General features: G+C 47.9%; 1 protein-coding gene across 1 annotated transcript in view; it reads right to left on the reverse strand.

The window, feature by feature from the left end:
• Positions 1-1,696: 1,696 nt before the first annotated feature.
• Positions 1,697-18,714, reverse strand: part of SUGP1 (SURP and G-patch domain containing 1) — a 32,211-nt gene continuing 15,193 nt past the window's right edge. Inside the window, exons 8-14 of the mRNA XM_059389510.1 lie at positions 12,210-12,565; positions 4,905-5,011; positions 3,864-4,041; positions 3,346-3,452; positions 2,364-2,509; positions 2,149-2,278; positions 1,697-1,895 (exon numbers count right to left, since the gene is read on the reverse strand). Coding sequence (XP_059245493.1) covers positions 1,869-1,895; positions 2,149-2,278; positions 2,364-2,509; positions 3,346-3,452; positions 3,864-4,041; positions 4,905-5,011; positions 12,210-12,565 — 1,051 coding nt within the window. The 3' untranslated portion in view covers positions 1,697-1,868. The remainder of the gene's footprint in view (positions 1,896-2,148; positions 2,279-2,363; positions 2,510-3,345; positions 3,453-3,863; positions 4,042-4,904; positions 5,012-12,209; positions 12,566-18,714) is intronic.

Consider the following 18,714-nt stretch of genomic DNA (forward strand, 5'->3'; position numbering starts at 1 on the left):
GCCCTTGGGGGGCCCACAGTCTGTGGGTGGGGAAGAGTCATCCTTTTTCCATGCACCTCCTTGTCCTTGTGCCAGCTGGGTCCTTTCTCTGAGCCTGGGCAACAAGATGATCTTCAGGCCACAGACCTGACAGTGTCGCACCCAGCTGTCCATTGCCCATGGGTTAAGTTCAGGTTCCTCTGGGCTGACCTGAGGCTCCAGTCTTGTTTCTTTCACTTTTCCCAACTCTAGCGGTGCCAACACCCCCCAGGCCTCCTATCTGCAAAATGGATCCTCTAGTACTTCCTCACTCCTTAAAGCAGATCCCAATGTCCCCTCCTCCATGTAGCCCTCTCTGCCACCCCAGCCCCGCTCCTCCTGCTGGAAGGCCGGCTGTCTGATCCAGCTGTCTAACAACCCGGCCTTGTATCTATGTCTGGGATGTGCCTGTACATGCACATCAAATTTGGGGGCCATTTTCCAACTTTCCATTTGCCTGGGGGTAAAGTCCATGGGCTGAGTCTGGAGAGCCTCCAGGTCCCTAATTCAACTGAAGGGTGACATTCACCTAGGTGGCAAGGTGCCTGGGACCAAGGCCTAGGGTCCCCATCACTGGAACCTCTGGCTGCCCAGAGCTACTCTTGTGCTCAAGCCCTGGGACCACAGGACAGCTGGCACACATGGGAACGTCAACCCTTGCCTTGCTGGGCACAGCATCTACAGAGGGAACATAGAGTGGCATATGTCGTCCCAGCCTGGGCTCTGCTGCTGAGACTCACAGTCCCTGGATGCCCCTGTTCCCCAAACTCCCCAGGCTGCCACCAAGACAGCAACCCAATTCCTCTTCACATTTATTAGTCTCAGGTTCACCACCACGGACACAATACGACAGACTGGCTGCCCCAGGGCACAGAGCCTATCCATCCGGTTCATGCAGTTGGTGCTGCTTACTAAATGACTGTGAGAACGCAGACTGGCCCAGAAGCCCAACTCCAGCTGGAGTCCTCAAGCCCATGAGCCCACAGGGGTTGACCAAGACCCACAAGGCACATGTGTAGACAGATGGGTGGGTTGTGGGGATCCCCCAGGTCTCCAAGCCATACTTGAATGGTGGCTCTCAGATTCCTAGGACCCCACACAAGCTGCTCACTCAGCAGCTACAACTGACCCCAGGTGGTCTCGGCACAGATGTTCGGCTCAGGCTCTGGCGATGTGGGGAGTACTTGGTATGCTGCATCTGTCCACAGAGTGGACATGAGCCCCAGAGAGTCCCGTGTCCATCCACTGAAAGGATCCAGGGCAGCTGGGGTGGCTTGGCTACAACTGTCGCTGACTAGCTTCAAGGAGTGGCTGTCAGCGCCACCTGCTGGTGAGGTGATTGGTACAGGTGTGTCCTGGGTCCAGCGGACCCGCAGATCTGAGGAGGGTTGGGCCCTGTCTGGGGACCCCTTCCACCCTAAGCCCTACAGCACAGTGCCACGATAGGAGGTCCCTGGTGCCCCTGGTCCAGGTGCAGCCAGGGCTTGGCTGGTCAGCCACCAGTTCCTCTCAGAGGATCTGTGGATCCTCCCCTCAACTCCAAGCCAGGCTGGTGGGAGAGGGGCCCACAGACACAGGTCTAGACGGTTCTCATATTTTTCAGGCACTACGGAGCTTTCCCAGTGGCATCCCAGCCCCATCTGCCCAGCCCAGCCCCGTTGCTAAGGAAACAGAGGGGTTTCTGGTGATGGCAAAACCAGGCTTCCATGGTAGGCAAGCACTGGAACTTTAATACACGGCACGACATTCGAGACAATGGGAGGGGCAGGCAGAAATGCAGGCCAGAACATTCCACAGTCCAGGGATGGTCAGTCGTTTGGAAAATACATTTGTGTGTTTTTCCAGAATACTCAGTAGTAAGGCCGTCTGGGGTTGTTCTGTGGGAGGCAAAAAAGATAAAAAGGAGAGGGGGTCAATGCTAAAGACAGCAGTTTCTCTTGCCCAGAACGTTCCAGGGACAGCTAAGCCCACATCCTCCAGAGCAGAGGGCAGGTGGAAAGGTGGGGAGTCACTAGTGAGACCTGGCCTAGTTGGACTGTGAAAGGAGAGAGAGCTCTGTCACCAGCACCGCTGCCCCCTGCTGAGATTCTGGGCAACCCAGAATCACATGGGGGCTGGGGACACACGCACCAGGGGGTTGGGCCGGAAGCGGTAGGCCAGCATCATCCTCTTTCGGAAAGCCTCATACTCATCATCCTCCTTGGAGAGCTCAGCTGGCCGGTCGATGCCAAAGCCTGCTCCATCTACTGTGGTGGTGCCTCTGCAGGGGGCAGGGGGATGACAGGGCCAAGTGAGCAGAGGGCCAGGCTGCTGGCAGCACAAGAGGCGGCAGGGGGTGCACTCACTTGTTCACTGGGTTCTTGATGCCCTGGCCCTCTGAGCCCAGCCCGTCGCCCTCCTTCCAGCCCATTTTCATCAGCATCTGGTAACCAATGTTCTCCACCGTCAGCTTGAACTCCTTGTACTCTGAGTAGTCAGGTTCTCGGCCTTCCTGCAGAGCAAGGAGGTACCTGTCATCCACCAGGGTTGCAACTGTCCCGGGTCCCAGCCCTGGCCAGAACACCACCACGTCCCACCAGCAATGGCCTCACTGGATGCTGGGACCTCCTGCTCATATGAAGCCTCTGTACCAGGTCAGATTCCTTGAGAACAGACCAAAATGCTCCTTCTCAGGGTCCCAAGGCCAGACTTTGTACCAAGCTGCCTGGTGGCCAAGTCAACAAGGGCAAGGAGACAGGTCACACAGGCCTCACCCACCACGGGAAAGATTAATGGTTCATCAGCAAAGAGAAGTCCTAGGTTCTGAGGGCAATTCTTTACACAGAATGCTAAAAAGATGAGGTCAGTAAGTTGTTGACGAGGTTATGCGGTACAAAACAGTTTTACAAAAATCCCCCAAAAGATGACAAGGGAGGTGCCCCATCAGGCAGACTCTCCTCAGAAGCACAATGACAGCATGGGAGGAATGTGAATTCCTCTTCTGGAGAAGCCAGTCCATAGGGCCTTCTGCCTGAGAGACGCTTTGCCTGTAAACTGCACTTAATTGGCTCCACTGAAAGCAGATTTTCCCAGAAGCCCTGGGAGATATTTCTAAAGCAGCAGCTGAGCTGCTTTCTGCTAATTCTCTCCACAGACGGTGTCTATCATCAACAGATGCCTCCTGAGGCAAGAGGGCCCAGCTCCCCCTGTGAATGGGGGGGGCGGGGGGGCTTGAGGCTGCCTCAGACTCCTGCCTCATGAGGCTAACAGGAGGGGCTGGGCCACTAGCCTGGCTGCCTGCCAGCCCGCCCACAGCCCCTGCTGGTCCCGGGGACCTTCCCAGCTCACCTTCAGGGCCTTGAAGGTTTCCATGAACTTCTCCAGCTCATCTGGAGGCAGGAAGTCTCCGATAAAGTGCTTGCCGCGGCCCATCTTTGTCAGCTGCTCGGCCCACTCTGCCCAGAGAAGCGGGGGAAAGTGAGAGAAAGGAAGAGGCAGGGAGCGGGCTGGGTGGCCCCACAGCACAGATGTGAGTCTTGGGCGGGGGGCAGGGACTCAGGTCCCAGGGGAATGAGGTGGCTGGTTGAGGCCCTGACCCAAACCCTGCTCCTCCAGGGAGCCCTTCTAAGTGCCATGTTCAAACAGCAGTGACAGCTTAGAGAATTCCTCTTTTTTCCACCGAGCAGAGGGAGAGAAGCCAGGAGTCTCTGGCTCCAGACCGTACAAGTTGCACAGGCGGCTTAAGGCCCCAGGTGGTGCCTCTAGCTTCCTTCCTGGGCAGGCTTCCTGAGCCTGCGGTGCCAAGGGCACGGCCTCACCCAGAGACCCCGGCCTTCACCCCACCTGCAATGTGCTCCCCGGCGTACCCCGAGTCTTGTCCATCTCCATGCGCCGCAGCTGATGTTCCCAGGTGCCCAGCTCGCTGTCCACCTCCTCGTCACTGTCATAGCCATGCTGGTGCTGCTGCAGGGCCTTCTCCCACAACAACTGCATGTCCTGCATCGCACGCTTGTGCTGCATGATCATGTCATACATCTGCTGCATCTGTGGGCGACACATGCTGGTGAGTGGGGCCTGGGACCGCACGTGCAGGTGGCTAACCCCCCTGCCTTCCCTGCACATGCCAGATGCCCTCACCCGTCCCACGTCCCGCCCTCCCCAGGGCAAGCACAGGAGCAGGGCTCGGAGCAAGTACTCAGGAAGACACAAGGTCCCGCATCAGGGCGTACCCCGCCTTCCCTGAACACCTGCATGGAGCAGGGAAGCACCCTCTCTACTGCACCAAGTCTGGCCCGGAACCCAGCACATCGCAGGCACCCTTGCTGTGGACCAAGCGAACGCACCACAGGCCCCTGACCATGGAAGGGCTGAGGGAGAGGCAACGCAGCTGCTGGCCCTGAGGAGGTGACTGGAGTTGAGTGTCCCCAAGGACCAACAGACAGGTGCCCGCAGCTCCCCAGGAAAGCAGCAGAGAGGCCAAGTCAGCCCTTAGCCCAATCACAGCCCAACACCAACTGAGCATTTGTCCCATTGATTTGGGCACCCAGGTCTGTCCTGTCCTGGATGCCGGGGGGCACTGGAAGGAAAACTAAGTGGAGACTACCTAGTCAGGAAAAGCCCACAAGCATGCTGGGGAGTAGCTGCACAGCACCAGCCTCAGGGGCTGCCCAGGCAGTGGGAGACGGCCTCAGCTCTGGGTCCAGCGCAGGCTGGGGAGGGTCCCTGGGAGGCAGAATGCCGCTGACAGGGCCCTGTCTGCCCAAGGACCTCTCCCCTGACTGTGGGCTCCACCCAGCAGAGGGAGGCTCAGAAAGAACAGCACACGACCACTGACAACTGTGAGACGACGCGGGGGCAGTACCCCACGAGCCCTGCCAGAGCCTGCCTGTTCTGCCCCACAGACTTACCTCCTGCTGCTCCTTCAGCTGCTTCTTCTGGGCATCTGACAGCTCTGTGACACCCACCAGACCTACGGGCTTCCCTTTCTCATAGCCAAGCCCCTTGAGGTCCTGAACTGGAAACAAGACACAGGCTGGTCAGCCATGGATGCACAGGTCCAGACTTGCTCCTGCATGAGGCACAGTGTCCAGGCACATGACCTCTCCAGGCAGGCGCTATAGCCCCATGTTGCAGATGATGACATCAGAACTTACAGGTCGAGGGCCTCACTCAAGGTCACATGTCTGACGGGTGACAGGACGGGGACTTTGCAAAGGCAAAGACATGAGAGCCAAGATAGACTGTGCCTGTGCGTGTGTGTGTGTGACACACACTGACTCTTGGAAATAGGCCTGCAGGGAACAGACACCCAGCGTAGACACACAAGGGTTCAGAGTCTGGCATAAGTCTCGGCTGTGTGGCTGTTAGCTCCTTCCGGGGAGGCAGCCGACCATCCTCAAAGCAACTGACATTTAGTTTGGCATCAGCTTCGGAGTTTGACTGGAGCCAGCAACACTAATGCACACGAAGATGCTGCGACGGCCCCATCTGGGTGGCGGAAACCACCACCCCTCAGGCGACAGCTTCCTGGGGGAGAAGCTGGGCAGACGGGGTACAGAGGCCCTTCTGGTACATGCAAAGAGCCAGGTCCTCCCAGAACACCAGGGTTGAGGCCTTGCCTGCCAGAACCACCCACAAGTGCTCCTTGAGCCCATGTTTATACCCTAATACCTTCTAGAAGGTCTGTGTGAGAGTCCTGTGAACAGGGCAAGGTAGGCAAGATTTGAGCAGCCTGCTGTGTGCTTGCAGCATGCCCATCGTCCCTCTCCTTGGGCCCCTTTACCAGCAAGCAACCAGGTGGGGACTGCTCAACCTCCCCTTGGGACGATGCGGACCAGTGAGCCTTAAACCTGGACATGAGCCCTTGGAGCCTGTGCCTGCACACTAGACCACACAGGGAGGCTTCCTCACCAGCTGGGAGATGGGCCACGCTTCAGGGATATGAGTTCTGAACCGCAGGGCACACACATGGCAGAAGAGCACTCACGGCTGAGCACCCTCCATTACTGTGGGCCCCAGAGTTGGACGCTTGATGGCAATCTGACCCGAGACACCCTCAACCCTGGGGAGTGATGCTATCTAGAACCCTAGGGAGTAGTAGAATCTTCACTAGCTTTTCTCCTTGGACTAAAAGACCATCCTCAAAGCTGGACGGTCAAGGCCAAAAGGCCAGCCACGTAACTTGGGTGAGCTGCCTTCCCTCTTGGCCCATCCTTGCACAAGAAACGTAGGTGTCAGCACCAGGGCGCAAAGGCCTCCTCGGCATACTTGTGCGTCCGGGGGCGAGGGCTGTGGAGAGGGTTCCACCTTCGGGGCAGGCTGTGTGGAGGGCAGTGTGCCAGAGGCCATGAGAAAGGCTCTCTCACTCATTCTCACCTGCAGAATGGGACAGCAACAGACTCCCCACCCTGGTGGGTTTGTCGTAGAAAAGGAGAAATGAGACCACATGCTCTGGCCACCTCTGAAACTGTCAAGGAGGCGGACGTTGGAGTGGATTGTGCAAAACTGACTGTGGCAATCACGGGGCTTAGCATCATGTACTTCCCAAGCTTTCTATGACAAGAATGGATCCAAGTACTTTAAAGCTTAAGGGAGGTAACAGGATCCATCTGTATGCTGTCTACAGGAGACTCGCTTTAGATACAAAGTCACAAATAAGTTCAAAGTGAAAGGATAGAAAAAATATACTACGTGCAAACAGTAACCAACAGCCAGCTGGGATGGCCTTACCAGCATCAGACAAAACAGACTTCTAGCCAAAAAGGTTACAAGAGACCAAGAAAGAGGTTCTATGTTGGTAAAAAATTTGAAACAGAAAAATGATGTAACGAGTATATAGCAAAATTGACAAAACTGAGGAGAGAAATACACAGTTCTACAATAACCACTAGAGGCTTCAATGACCCATTTTTTAAAGGGACAGGGTATCTAGATAGAAAATCAATAAGGATATAGAATTAAACACTACAACCAGGGAGTCCTAACCGATGTACACAGAACATGCAAACCAACAATGGCAGAATACAGTGCACATGGAACATTCCCCACAACAGATTACCTGTTAGGCTCCAAAAACGGGTTTTAATACATTTTAAAAGACCGAAATCATAACAAGTACCTTTTCTGATCACGATGGAATAAAACTAGAGATCAGTAACAGAGGGAAAATTGGAAAACTCACAAATAGCTGGAAATTAAACAACATACTCTTAAACAATCAATGGGCCTAAGAAGAAATCACCAAGAGAGATAAGAAAATATTTAAGAGATGAACACAAAAGCATGAGAGCAAAACAGGTGGGATAGAACAAAAGCAGTGCTACAAGAGAAACATAGAGCTATAACTGCACATAATTAAAAAGAATGATCTCTAGGGCGCCTGGGTGGCTCAGTGGGTTAAGCCGCTGCCTTTGGCTCAGGTAGTGATCTCAGGGTTCTGGGATCGAGTCCCGCATCGGGCTCTCTGCTCAGCAGGGAGCCTGCTTCCTCCTCTCTCTCTCTGCCTGCCTCTCTGCCTACTTGTGATCTCTCTGTCAAATAAATAAAATCTTAAAAAAAAAAAAAATAAAAAGAATGATCTCTAATCAATAACTTAACTGCATACTTTAAAGGACTAGAAAAAGAAAAGCAAACTAATTTCAGAGCTAGCAGAGGGAAGGAAATAAAGATCAGAATGAAGATATAAGAAGTAGGGAAGAGAAATACAGAAAATCCACAAAACCAAAAGCTGGTTTTTTGAAAAGATCAACCAAAGTGACATACCTTTAGACAGACTGCCTAAGGAAAAACATGAGAAAAGACTCACTAAAATTAGAAATAAAAGAGGGGATATTACGAATGACATTACAGAAATAAAAAGGAACTATAAAAGATTACAATGAACACCTGTTAAGCCAACTACTTGGATAACATGGATGAAGTGAACCAATTCCTAGAAACGTATAAACCACCAAAACTAACTCAAGAAGAGAAAACCTGGGGCACCTGGATGGTTCAGTAGGTTAAGGCTCTGCCTTCAGCTCGGGTCGTGATCTCAGGGTCTTGGGATTGAGCCCGGTGTCGGGCTTTCTGCTCAGCGGGAAGCCTGCTTCCCCCTCTCTCTGCCTGCCTCTCTGCCTACTTGTGATCTCTCTCTCTGTGTCAAATAAATAAATAAAATCTTAAAAAAAAAAAAAAAGAAAGAAAGAAAGAGAAAATCTAAACAGACTTTTATCAAGTAAGGAGACTGAATCAGCAATCAAAAGCCTTCCAATGGGGACGCCTGGGTGGCTCAGTGGGTTAAAGCCTCTGCCTTCGGCTCAGGTCATGGTCCCAGGGTTCTGGGATCGAGCCCCGCATCGGGCTCTCTGCTCAGCAGGGAGCCTGCTTCCTCCTCTCTCTCTCTGCCTGCCTCTATGTCTACCTGTGATCTCTGTCTGTCAAAAAAAAAAAAAAAAAAAATAAAATCTTAAAAAAAAAATAAAAATAAAAAAAATTAAAAAAAAAAAGCCTTCCAATGAACAAAAGCCCAGAACCAGATGGCATTACTGGTGAATTCCAACCATTTATTACTAATATTTTATTAGAGAGAGAAAACACAGAGGGAGAATGAGAGGAAGAAGCAGACTCCCTGCCAAGCAGAGAGCCCTATGCAGGTCTCTATTCCAGGACCCTGAGATCCTGACCTGAGCCGAAGGCAGACACTTAACTGACTGAGCCACCTAGGTGCCCCGAATTCTACGAACCATTTACATATTTATTTATTATTTCTACCAACCTTTTTTTTTTTTTTTAAAGATTTTATTTATTTGAGAGAGAGAGAGAATGAGCAAGCATGAGAAGTGGAGGGTCAGAGGGAGAAGCAGACACCCCACCGAGCAGGGAGCCCGAGGCAGGACTCGATCCTGGGACTCTGGGATCCTGACCTGACCCGAAGGCAGTCACCCAACCAACTGAGCCACCCAGGCACCCTCTAGAACCATTTAAAAGAACAATTAATGTTAATAATTCTCAAACTCTTCCAAAAAAGTGGAGGGAATATTTCCTCATTCCGTAACACTAGTATTACTCTGATACTAAAAGCAGACAAGGACACAAGAAAACTACAGAACAACATTCCTTATGCATATAGATGCAGACATCCGCAACAAAATACCAGCACACTGAATACAGCAGCATGTTAAAAGGATTATTCTCTATGAGCAAGTGGGGTTTATCCCAGAAATGCAAGGGTGGTTTAAACAGAATTCTGGTGCCAATGTGTATGTGGGAGGGTCACCCACACAACAAGCAATTCTCAGATACCTGCTGGGTGTCCAATAGGTCAACTCAGTTCTAGCACTATTCACCAGGAGGTAGCACTGGATTCCATGGGTTAAGGGGTCAGTCTTTTCAGACTGCTCCCTCCACCCCGGCCACCTTTAGCCACCAGCTACAGGCCCAGGTCATCACATAAGCTACTGGCTAGCTGCAGATCAGACGTTCTAGCAATCCCCTCCTGGGTTCAATTAGCTTGCTATACTGACTCACAGAACTCAGAAAAACACTTTACTTACTGGATTACTGCCTTACTTACATATCATGCATGGAAATAACTTAGTAAGGCCAGATGGAAAAGATGCCCTGGGCAAGGTATGGGGAAAGCAGCCAGAGCTTCTATGCTCTGAGTGTGCCATTCTCTCTAAACCTCCACGTGTGCAACCTGGAAGCTCTCTGAACCCTGTGTCTTTGAGTTTTGTGGAGGCTTCGGTGCACAGGCATGGTTGATGAAATCGCTAGCTGCTGTTAACTGATTCAATCTCCAGCCCCTCTCCCCTCCCTGGAAACTAGAGGGTGGGATGGAAAGTGCTAGCCCTCCGTTCATGGTCAGTTCCCTGGGCAACCAGCCCCTATCCTTAGGTGCTTTCCAAAAGTCACCTCAGTAATGTAAACCCAGTTGCGGTGGAAAGGGGCTTATTATAAACAACAAGACCCCCATTTCACCTTTATGGCTCTGAAGCATTTTCATGAACTGAGGATGGAGACCAATAATACAACAAAAGATGCTCCCACTGCTCTTATCACTCAGGAAATTCCAAGGGTTTTGGGAGTAACTGTGAGCCAGGAACTGTGAACAAAGATCAAATACATATGAGAAATATTATTTTGGTCATCTGAATGGCCAAATATGTATTTCTAGTAAACCACAATGTCACATGGCTCAATATGAGAAAATTAACCAATGTAATATACCACATTAGCAGACTGAAGAAAAAAACCCATGCAATCATTTCAACTGATACAGAGAAAGCATGGGACAAAATCCAGTACCACTTCATGGTAAAAACATTCAATGAACTAGGAACGGAAAGAACATATCAACATGATAAACACATAGCTAACATCATATTCAATAATGAAAAACTGAAAAAACATGCCCCTTAAGATCAAAATAAGACAAGGATGCCCATTTTCCCCCACCTCCATTCAACTTAGTACTAGAAGTGCTAACCAGAGCAATCAGGCAAGAAAAAGAAATAAGAGGCATCCCACTTGGAAAGCAAGAAGTATCTCTTGTTGCACATGACATTACCATAATTATACATACGGAAAAACCTAAAGAATCCATCAAAAGATTGTCAGAGCTAGTAAGTGAATTTAGTGAAGTTGGAGGATCCAACACGAACATGCAAAAATCAGTTGTATTTCTATACATTAGCAACAAACAATCCTAAATGAAAATTTAAAAAGCAATTCTGTTTACAATAGCATCCAAAAAAAAAAAAAAAATCACTTCGAAACAAATTTAACCAGGGAAGTATGAGACATGTACAATGAAAACCACAAACCATGTTGAAAGAAATTAAAGAAGATCTAGATAAACACAAAGACATCTGTGTTCACAGTCTGGAAGACTGGTTGTTGTTGCTGTTGTTGTAAGGAGACGTAAATATTGTTAACATTATTGTGTCCATACTATCCAAAGCAATCTACAGACTCAAGGCAATCCCTATCAAAATCCCAACAGTGTTTTTGCAGAAATGGAGAAGCCCATCTGAAAATTCAAGATCCTCAACAGCTAAAGCTTGAGGAAGAAGGACAAAGTTGGAAGACCAACTTACTACAAAGCTACAGTAATCAAAACAGTTGATACTGACCTAAGGACAGACATACAAACCAGCAGGACAGAAAAGAGAGCCCAGAAATAAACCCTTACATCTAAGGACAACTGAGATTTGACAAGGGCATCAAGACCATCCAATGGGGAAAGAAAAGTCTCTTCAACAAATGGTGCTGGGAAAACCGGATCTCCACATGCAAGAGAATAAAGTTGGATCCTTAGCTTATATCACATATAAAAACTGCTTCAAGATAGATCAAAGACCTAAAACTAAAAAAACTCAGAACATAGGGGCAAATCCTCACGACCTTGAACTTAGCTATGGTTTCACAAATGAAACCAAAAGCACAGACAATGAAAGAAAAAATAAATTGAACTTAGTCAAAATTTCAAAACGTTTGTGCATCAAAGGACACTAACCATCAAGAGACTAAAAAGACAATCCACAGAATGAGAGGCTGTATTTGCAAACCATGTATCTGAATAGGGAGGTCAACGTCCAGAATATATAAAAAACTCTTACAACTCAACAACAAAGACAACGCAGTTTAAAAGTGGGCAAAGGACTTAAATAGGCATTTTTCCAAATAAGCTACACAAATGACCAATTAGCACATGAAAATATGCTCAACACCATGAGACATTAGGGAAATGCAATTCCAAACTACAGAGGGACACCACTTCACACCTGCGAGGATGGCATTATCAAAAGGGAAGGATGTGGAGAAATGGGAACCTTTGGGCGCCGCTGGTGGGACTAGCAAATGGTGCAGCTGCTGTAGAAAATGGTTTGGCGGTTCCGCAAAAAGTGAAACCAAATGATGGTATGACCCAGTGATTGCACTCCTAGGTAGGGACAAGAGAATCAAAATCAGGGACGCACACAGTACTTGGAGACCAACGTTCACAACAGCAGTATTCGCAGCTGCCAAAAGGTGGAAACAACCCACGTGTCCATCAACCGGTGAACGGATAAACAAAGTGTAGTCCCATCCGTGAAAATGGGAGTATTATTTAGCCGTTAAGAAGGAATGAAACTCTGACACATACTACGACACAGATGAAGTGTGGAAACCTTCCCTCAGTGAAGGAGCCAGGCTGTCCTGACAGAGGTGGGGGAAGGGGGTCAGCCCACCTGACAGAGGTGAGGGAGAGGCGTCTACATCCCTCTGTACCAGCTCGGCGGGTGGGAGTTCCACCTTGTCCTCTTCGGGCCCCCACCGGCTCTTTCGCTTCTTTTTCACAGTGGCTGTGGTGGCTGGCTTCCCGGGGGCGGCTGGAGCTGGGGTGACTGCAGGCGAGGGGGCAGATGAGGCAGGGCAGGCAGCAGCTGGGGGCAAGGACACCGAGGGGTTCTCAGGAGGGGATTTGCGTTTCAGGCTGAGGTCAGGTGCCACGACAGTGCCTGTGGGGCCAGCCTTAGCTTTCCGGAACTCTTCCAGCTTCTGGCGGTAGTATTTGTACCCTTGACTGTTGGGTTCATATAGAAAGCTGCAAAGGAGAGTTGGAGAGGGGGCACACTGTCAGCTGGGCCCAAGCCCCCTGCCTGACTCTGGGCAGGAGCAGCTTGGGCCTTGTGCACACGTGCCCAGGTAAGCCAGGGTCATAGGAGGGTCGAGGTCTCCACCATGACCTCCTGCACTGCCAAGCTTCAGTGGCTGCTGTCTTGGGTGGTTCAAGCTAGAGGAATAGCACGGCAGGCTTGCAGCTTGATACCATGCCATTCCTGCGAGCCACCTGTCACTCCCAAGTCCTGGTACCAGCACTATCAGGCACCCATCACAATGTAATTGACCCCCTGCTTCGAAGGACAAGGGGTGGGCTCTGTCAGACCTTTCCCAGGCTCTGTGGGGCTTCTTCCCCTGCTGTTCTAGATGAGCACTCTGGTGCCTTCAAACCAAGAAATCCTGAGTTGGGAGAGATACCTGGTGCTCAAAAGGGCAGGGTTTGTCCCAAACCTGAAGGCCGGACACATCTGTGCTTCTCTCCGATGTACCCTGAGAGGCATCAATAGCAAATGAGCCAAGACAGAAACACTGAACATCAGAATGGACAGGGACTGGACTCCAACTGAAGGGCAAAAGCCCCACACCTCACTGGAAATTGAGGTCCCCTTGGTCTCTCCCTATCAATTCCAGTCCCAAGTGTGAAGCAGGTGAGGCTGGGTTCAGAGCTGGCAGAAACTATGGCTCCCTCTGCACCTGCCCAGCATGTCTCATCTCAGATTATGCACATCTTGAGCTGACGGTTCCACCTCTGTGGTCCACACCAGAGCGAAGAGTCACAGCTCAGTCACAGCACGGGCTACACAGGATTCCACATGGAGGGGCCAGACCTGCACTCATGGACTTGAAGTCTGTGGTCACAGCATAATGCTGTGCTGTGAAAGCAACGTGCAGGCTCAAGGATGCTATAAATTCTTTTCTTTTTTTTTTTTTTTTTTTTTTTTTAAGATTTATTTATTTATTTATTTGACAGAGAGAGAGATCACAAGTAGGCAGAGAGGCAGGCAGAGAGAGAGAGGGAAGCAGGCTCCCTGCTGAGCAGAGAGCCCGATGCGGGACTCGATCCCAGGACCCTGAGATCATGACCTGAGCCGAAGGCAGCGGCTTAACCCACTGAGCCACCCAGGTGCCCCTATAAATTCTTTTCATACAAGAAAGACAGCAGAAAGAAGCACCATAGACATGAGAGCTAGGAAGGGGCAGAAGGACCCCAGCCCAGCTAACATCAGTACCTAAGGTGGGACAGAAGGGCAGAGAGATGGTGGCATCCCTTCTGTCTTCCTTTGTACTTCTTCGCCCTAGAGGTAGACAATGTGAACAGATGTACTTCTATTAAAGAAATGTGATGCCTGGTTGGCTCAGTCAGCAGAGCATGTGACTCATGATCTTGGGGTGGTGGGTTCGAGCCCCATGTTGGGTGTAGAGATTACTTAAAAATAAAATCTTAAAAAAAAAAAAAAAAGAAAGAAAGAAAGAAAGAAAATGAGTAAGTAATAACCTTTCAAAAACTGAAAGCACTAGGCCTAGGAGCTCACTGGTGAATTCTACCAAATATTTAAGGAAGAAATTATATCAATTCTCTATAATCCCTTTCAGAGGATAGAAGAGAGAATACTTCCTAACTCATCAATTACCCTAATACCAAAACCAAAGATATCACAAGAAAACTACAGACCAGGATCTCTCATGAACATAGATGTAAAAATTCTCAACCAAGTATTAGCAAACCAAATCCACAAATGTATAACAAGAATTATAGGAGGACGGGGGGAGCAGACAACATATGTGAAGATTAAGAAGTACAAACTTCCAGTCATAAATAAGTCAGGGGGATGAAAAATACAGCATAGAAAATACAGTCAATAATATTGTAATAACTTTGTATGGTGACACGTGGTAACTACACTTCTCATCGTGAGCATTTCGTGATATTAGCTGTCTTATCACGATGTTGTATACCTAAAACTACGTTATTATGTGTCAACCATACTTCAACTAAATATTTTTTAATTTTTAAAGAATTACACACAGTGGTTTTATTGCAGGCATGCAAAGCTGGTTTAACGTAAAAAAAAAAAAAAAAAAAAAGCAACCCATCACTATCAACAGGCTGAAAAAGTTCAATCACATAATCCTATCAATAGCTGCAGAAAAACTCTTTGATGAAATCCAACACCCATTCATGATAAAAACAGCAAACTAGACACATGAGAGAACTTTCCCAAAACGAGTATCTACCAAAAATCCTACAGCTAACATCATACTTAATAGGGAGAAAACCAGAAGGTTTCCCACTAAGAATGGAAACAAGGCCAGAATATCCTATCCCACCAATTGAGTTTCAACACTGTCCTAAAAGTCTTAGCTAATGTAATAAAAGAAGGTAAGAACAAGTACATTAAGAAAGGAGAAACAAAACTGTCTGTTCACAAATAACATGAGCATCTATGTAGAAAAAAGCTAATGAAAAAACTCCTGGAACTAACAGGTGATTGTAACAAGGCTGCAGGATACAAGTTTAGTATACAAAAGTCCCCTGCTTTCCTATACCCCAGCAATGAACAAGTGGATTTGAAATTAAAAACACAATACCATTTACACAACAAAATGTAGTTCTTAGGTATAAGTCTACAAAATATAAACAGATTCTATATAAAGAAAACTACACAACTCTGAGGAAATGCGTTCAAAACTAAAAAACTTGAGAGATATTCTTTAACAGTAAATAGGAAAACTCAGTATTATCAAGATGTTGCTTCTTTCCCACTTGATTTATAGATTCAATGCCATCTGAGTCAAAATCCCAACAAGTTATTTTGTGGACACTGATTCTAAAGGGTATATAGGCATAAAAGACCCAAAACAGTCAACACAATATTGAACAAGAACAAAGTTGGAAGACTGACATGACCAGATTTCAAGGTTTACTGTCTGTATAGTATCAAGGCAGTGAGGTATTAGTGAGAGAATAGACAAACAGATCAACAGAACAGACAAAGAGCCCAGAAATAAACCCATATAAACATGGCCAACTGATCTTTGACAAAGAGGCAAAGGCAGTCCAATGGAGCAAAGACATTCTTTTCCAAAAAAGAATGGATCTGGACATCTGCATGCAAAAACATAAAAAAAGAATCTAGACACAGACCTCACACCCTTCACAAAAATTAACTAAAATGGACCATAGACTTAAATGTAAAATGCAAGGCTATAGGGCTTCTAGAAGGTAACAGAGGAGAAAACTTAGATGACCTCATGGATGGTGATGACTTTTCTGATACACTCAAGGTACAATCATGAAACTGATAAGCTGGACTTAATAAAAAAAAAAAAAATTGGGGGGGCACCTGGGTGGCTCAGTGGGTTAAAGCCTCTGCCTTCAGCTCAGGTCATGATCCCAGGGTTCTGGGATCGAGCCCTGCATCAGGCTCTCTGCTTAGCAGGGAGCCTGCTTCCTCCTCTCTCTCTGCCCGCCTCTCTGCCTACCTGTGATCTCTGTCAAATAAATAAAATCTTTTTAAAAAAAATTAAAAAATGTTTTTAAAGATTTTATTTATTTTACAGAGAGAAAGAGCACGAGCAGTTGGAGTGGCAGACAGAAGGAGAGGAAGAAGTAGCCTCCCCACTGAGCAGAAAGCCCAACATGGGGCTTGATCCCAGGACCCCAGGATCATGACTGAACTGAAGGCAGACACTCAACTGACTGAGCCACCCAGGCATCCCTAAAATTGAAAACTTCTGCTCTTCAAAAGATATCATCAAGAGAAGACACACCACTGACTGGGAAATAATATTTGCAAAAGTCACATCTGATAAAGGATTATGATCCAAAATATACAAAGAACTCTTAAAACTCAACAATAACAAATAACCCAATTAAAACATGAACTGATGATTTTAACATACACTTCACCAAAGAAGATACACAGATGGCAAATAAGCATACGAAAAGATCTTCCACATCATATTCATCAAGAAAATGCAAATTAAAACAACACTGAGATACCACTACACATGTATTAGAATGGCCAAAATCCAGAACACTGAGAACATCAAACGTTGGCAAGCATGTGGAGCAACAGGAACCCTCACTCACTACGGAGGGAAATGCAAATGATACAGCCACTTTGGAAGACAGTGTGGCAGTTTCTTGCAAAACTAAACATACCACACGATCCAGCAATCACGTTTCTTGGTATTTTACCCAAGAGTTGAAAACTTATGTCCACACAAAAACCTGCACACAGATGTTTATAGCAGTTTCCTTCACAATCGCCAAAATCTGGAAGCAACCAAGATGCTCTGCTGTAGCTAGATGGAAAAACAAGACTATGGGACATCCAGACAGTGGAATATTACTCAGTGCTAAAAAGAAATGAACTGTCAAGCCATATAAAGACATGGAACAATCAGTCTTAAATGAGTATTACTAAGCAAAAAAAGCCAATCTGAAAAGACTACATACTATATGATGCCAATTACACAACATTTTGGGAAAGGCAAACATGGAATCGGTAAAAAGATCAGTTGCCAGGAGTTGAGAAGGAAGAAGGGATGAATTATGTGGAACACAGGTGACTTTGGGGCAGTAAGAATACTTTATATGATGCCATGATGATGGATACGTGTCATCATACACTGGTTCAAATTCACAGAAGGTACAAGACCAAGAGTGAACTCTAACGTAAACTGCGGACTTCGGGGGATCATGATGTTATCAGTGTAGGTGCATCGATTACTATTCTGGTGGGGAATACTGATAACAGGGCAGGCTGTGCACATGTACAGGCAGGGACACATGAGAAATCTCTGTACCTTGCCTTCAATTTTGCTGTGAACTTAAAACTGCTCTAAAAAAAAAAAAAAAAAAAAAAGAAATGACATCTTAAAAAAAGTTAAGAGACAAAAGTGAAAAAATTTTCAAGGAGGGAAGGGAACAGTTGGCTGGATATGAAAAAAGAACCTGGCAACCAGAAAGGGTCGGATATGGATTTAAGGCTAAGGTGGGATACAGATCTGGTTTCTGTATTCAGATTTAAAAGATTTTTCAACTTGACAGCATAAGGGTTTCCTGTTAAAATGGCATGGAGTGTGGTGGTGAAGGCACCTCCTCCCACCAGTCTCCGCCTCAGTTTCCTCCCCTGTAAGAGGCCAGGAATGGGGCTTGAAAAGAACAACATGGCTCACCCAGGTGACAGGTTAAGAGTGGCACGTGTCTCATGGGCGATGCTGTGCTTGCTGCTACAGCCTTCATCTAACATGCCTTCTGATGGCCATGAGCCCACTGAGGGATGCAGTCATTAAGAATTTAGTCCACAGAGGGGTGCCTGGGTGGCTCAGAGGGTTAAAGCCTCTGTCTTCGGGTCAGGTCCTGGTCCCAGGGTCCTGGGATTGAGCCCCATATTGAGCTGTCTGCTTGGTGGGGGGGTTGGGGGGAGCCTGCTTCCCCCCCACCCTGCCTGCCTCTCTGCCTACTTGTAATCTGTCAAATAAATAAATAAAATCTTTAAAAAAAAAAAAAAAAAAAAAGAATTTAGCCCCACTGAGGCTCGACATTCAACTTGTGCCTCATTTTTCAAGACTACAGATGATGCTGTATTTAACATTATTTCTGGGGATGGAATCGCACAAGTGGGATGGCTGGTAGAAGGAATGGGTGTTTCCAGTTTCTTTATAGAATCAGCCATTGTTACAGATTGTTTCCCAAAATACAGAGCCACTGGGGTGTGCCTGGCCCGTGTGAGAAATCAGGAGGGCATGGAAGGGCCAAGAGAGGCAAACACAGGAGCTGTTCCTGTTACATTCGGAGGTGAAGGAAGCTGCCTCACACCTGTCTCCATGCAGAGATTAAACAGATCACACTGCTCACCTTTGGCCACTTCCCCATCAGGGACCCCAGGCTCTGCCCTTGCCCTGGCACCCCTTCTTCCCTCTGGCCTCATCAGAGTAACACCCAATGAGCTGGGCGACCACCAGTGAATACCCACAGAGGACCTAGAGCTGCCTGTGCCGAGAGTGTCTCTTGAGTTCTGACCCCCTGGGAGGGTGCTGCTGGGGCCTGGACCTCTCTGACCAAGGAGAGCAGGCTGGGCTTACAGCCTTGACAGAAATCCATAACCTTGCCCGCCTTACCTG

This window comes from Mustela nigripes, chromosome 2, assembly GCF_022355385.1.
Source record: "Mustela nigripes isolate SB6536 chromosome 2, MUSNIG.SB6536, whole genome shotgun sequence".
NCBI lineage: Eukaryota > Metazoa > Chordata > Mammalia > Carnivora > Mustelidae > Mustela > Mustela nigripes.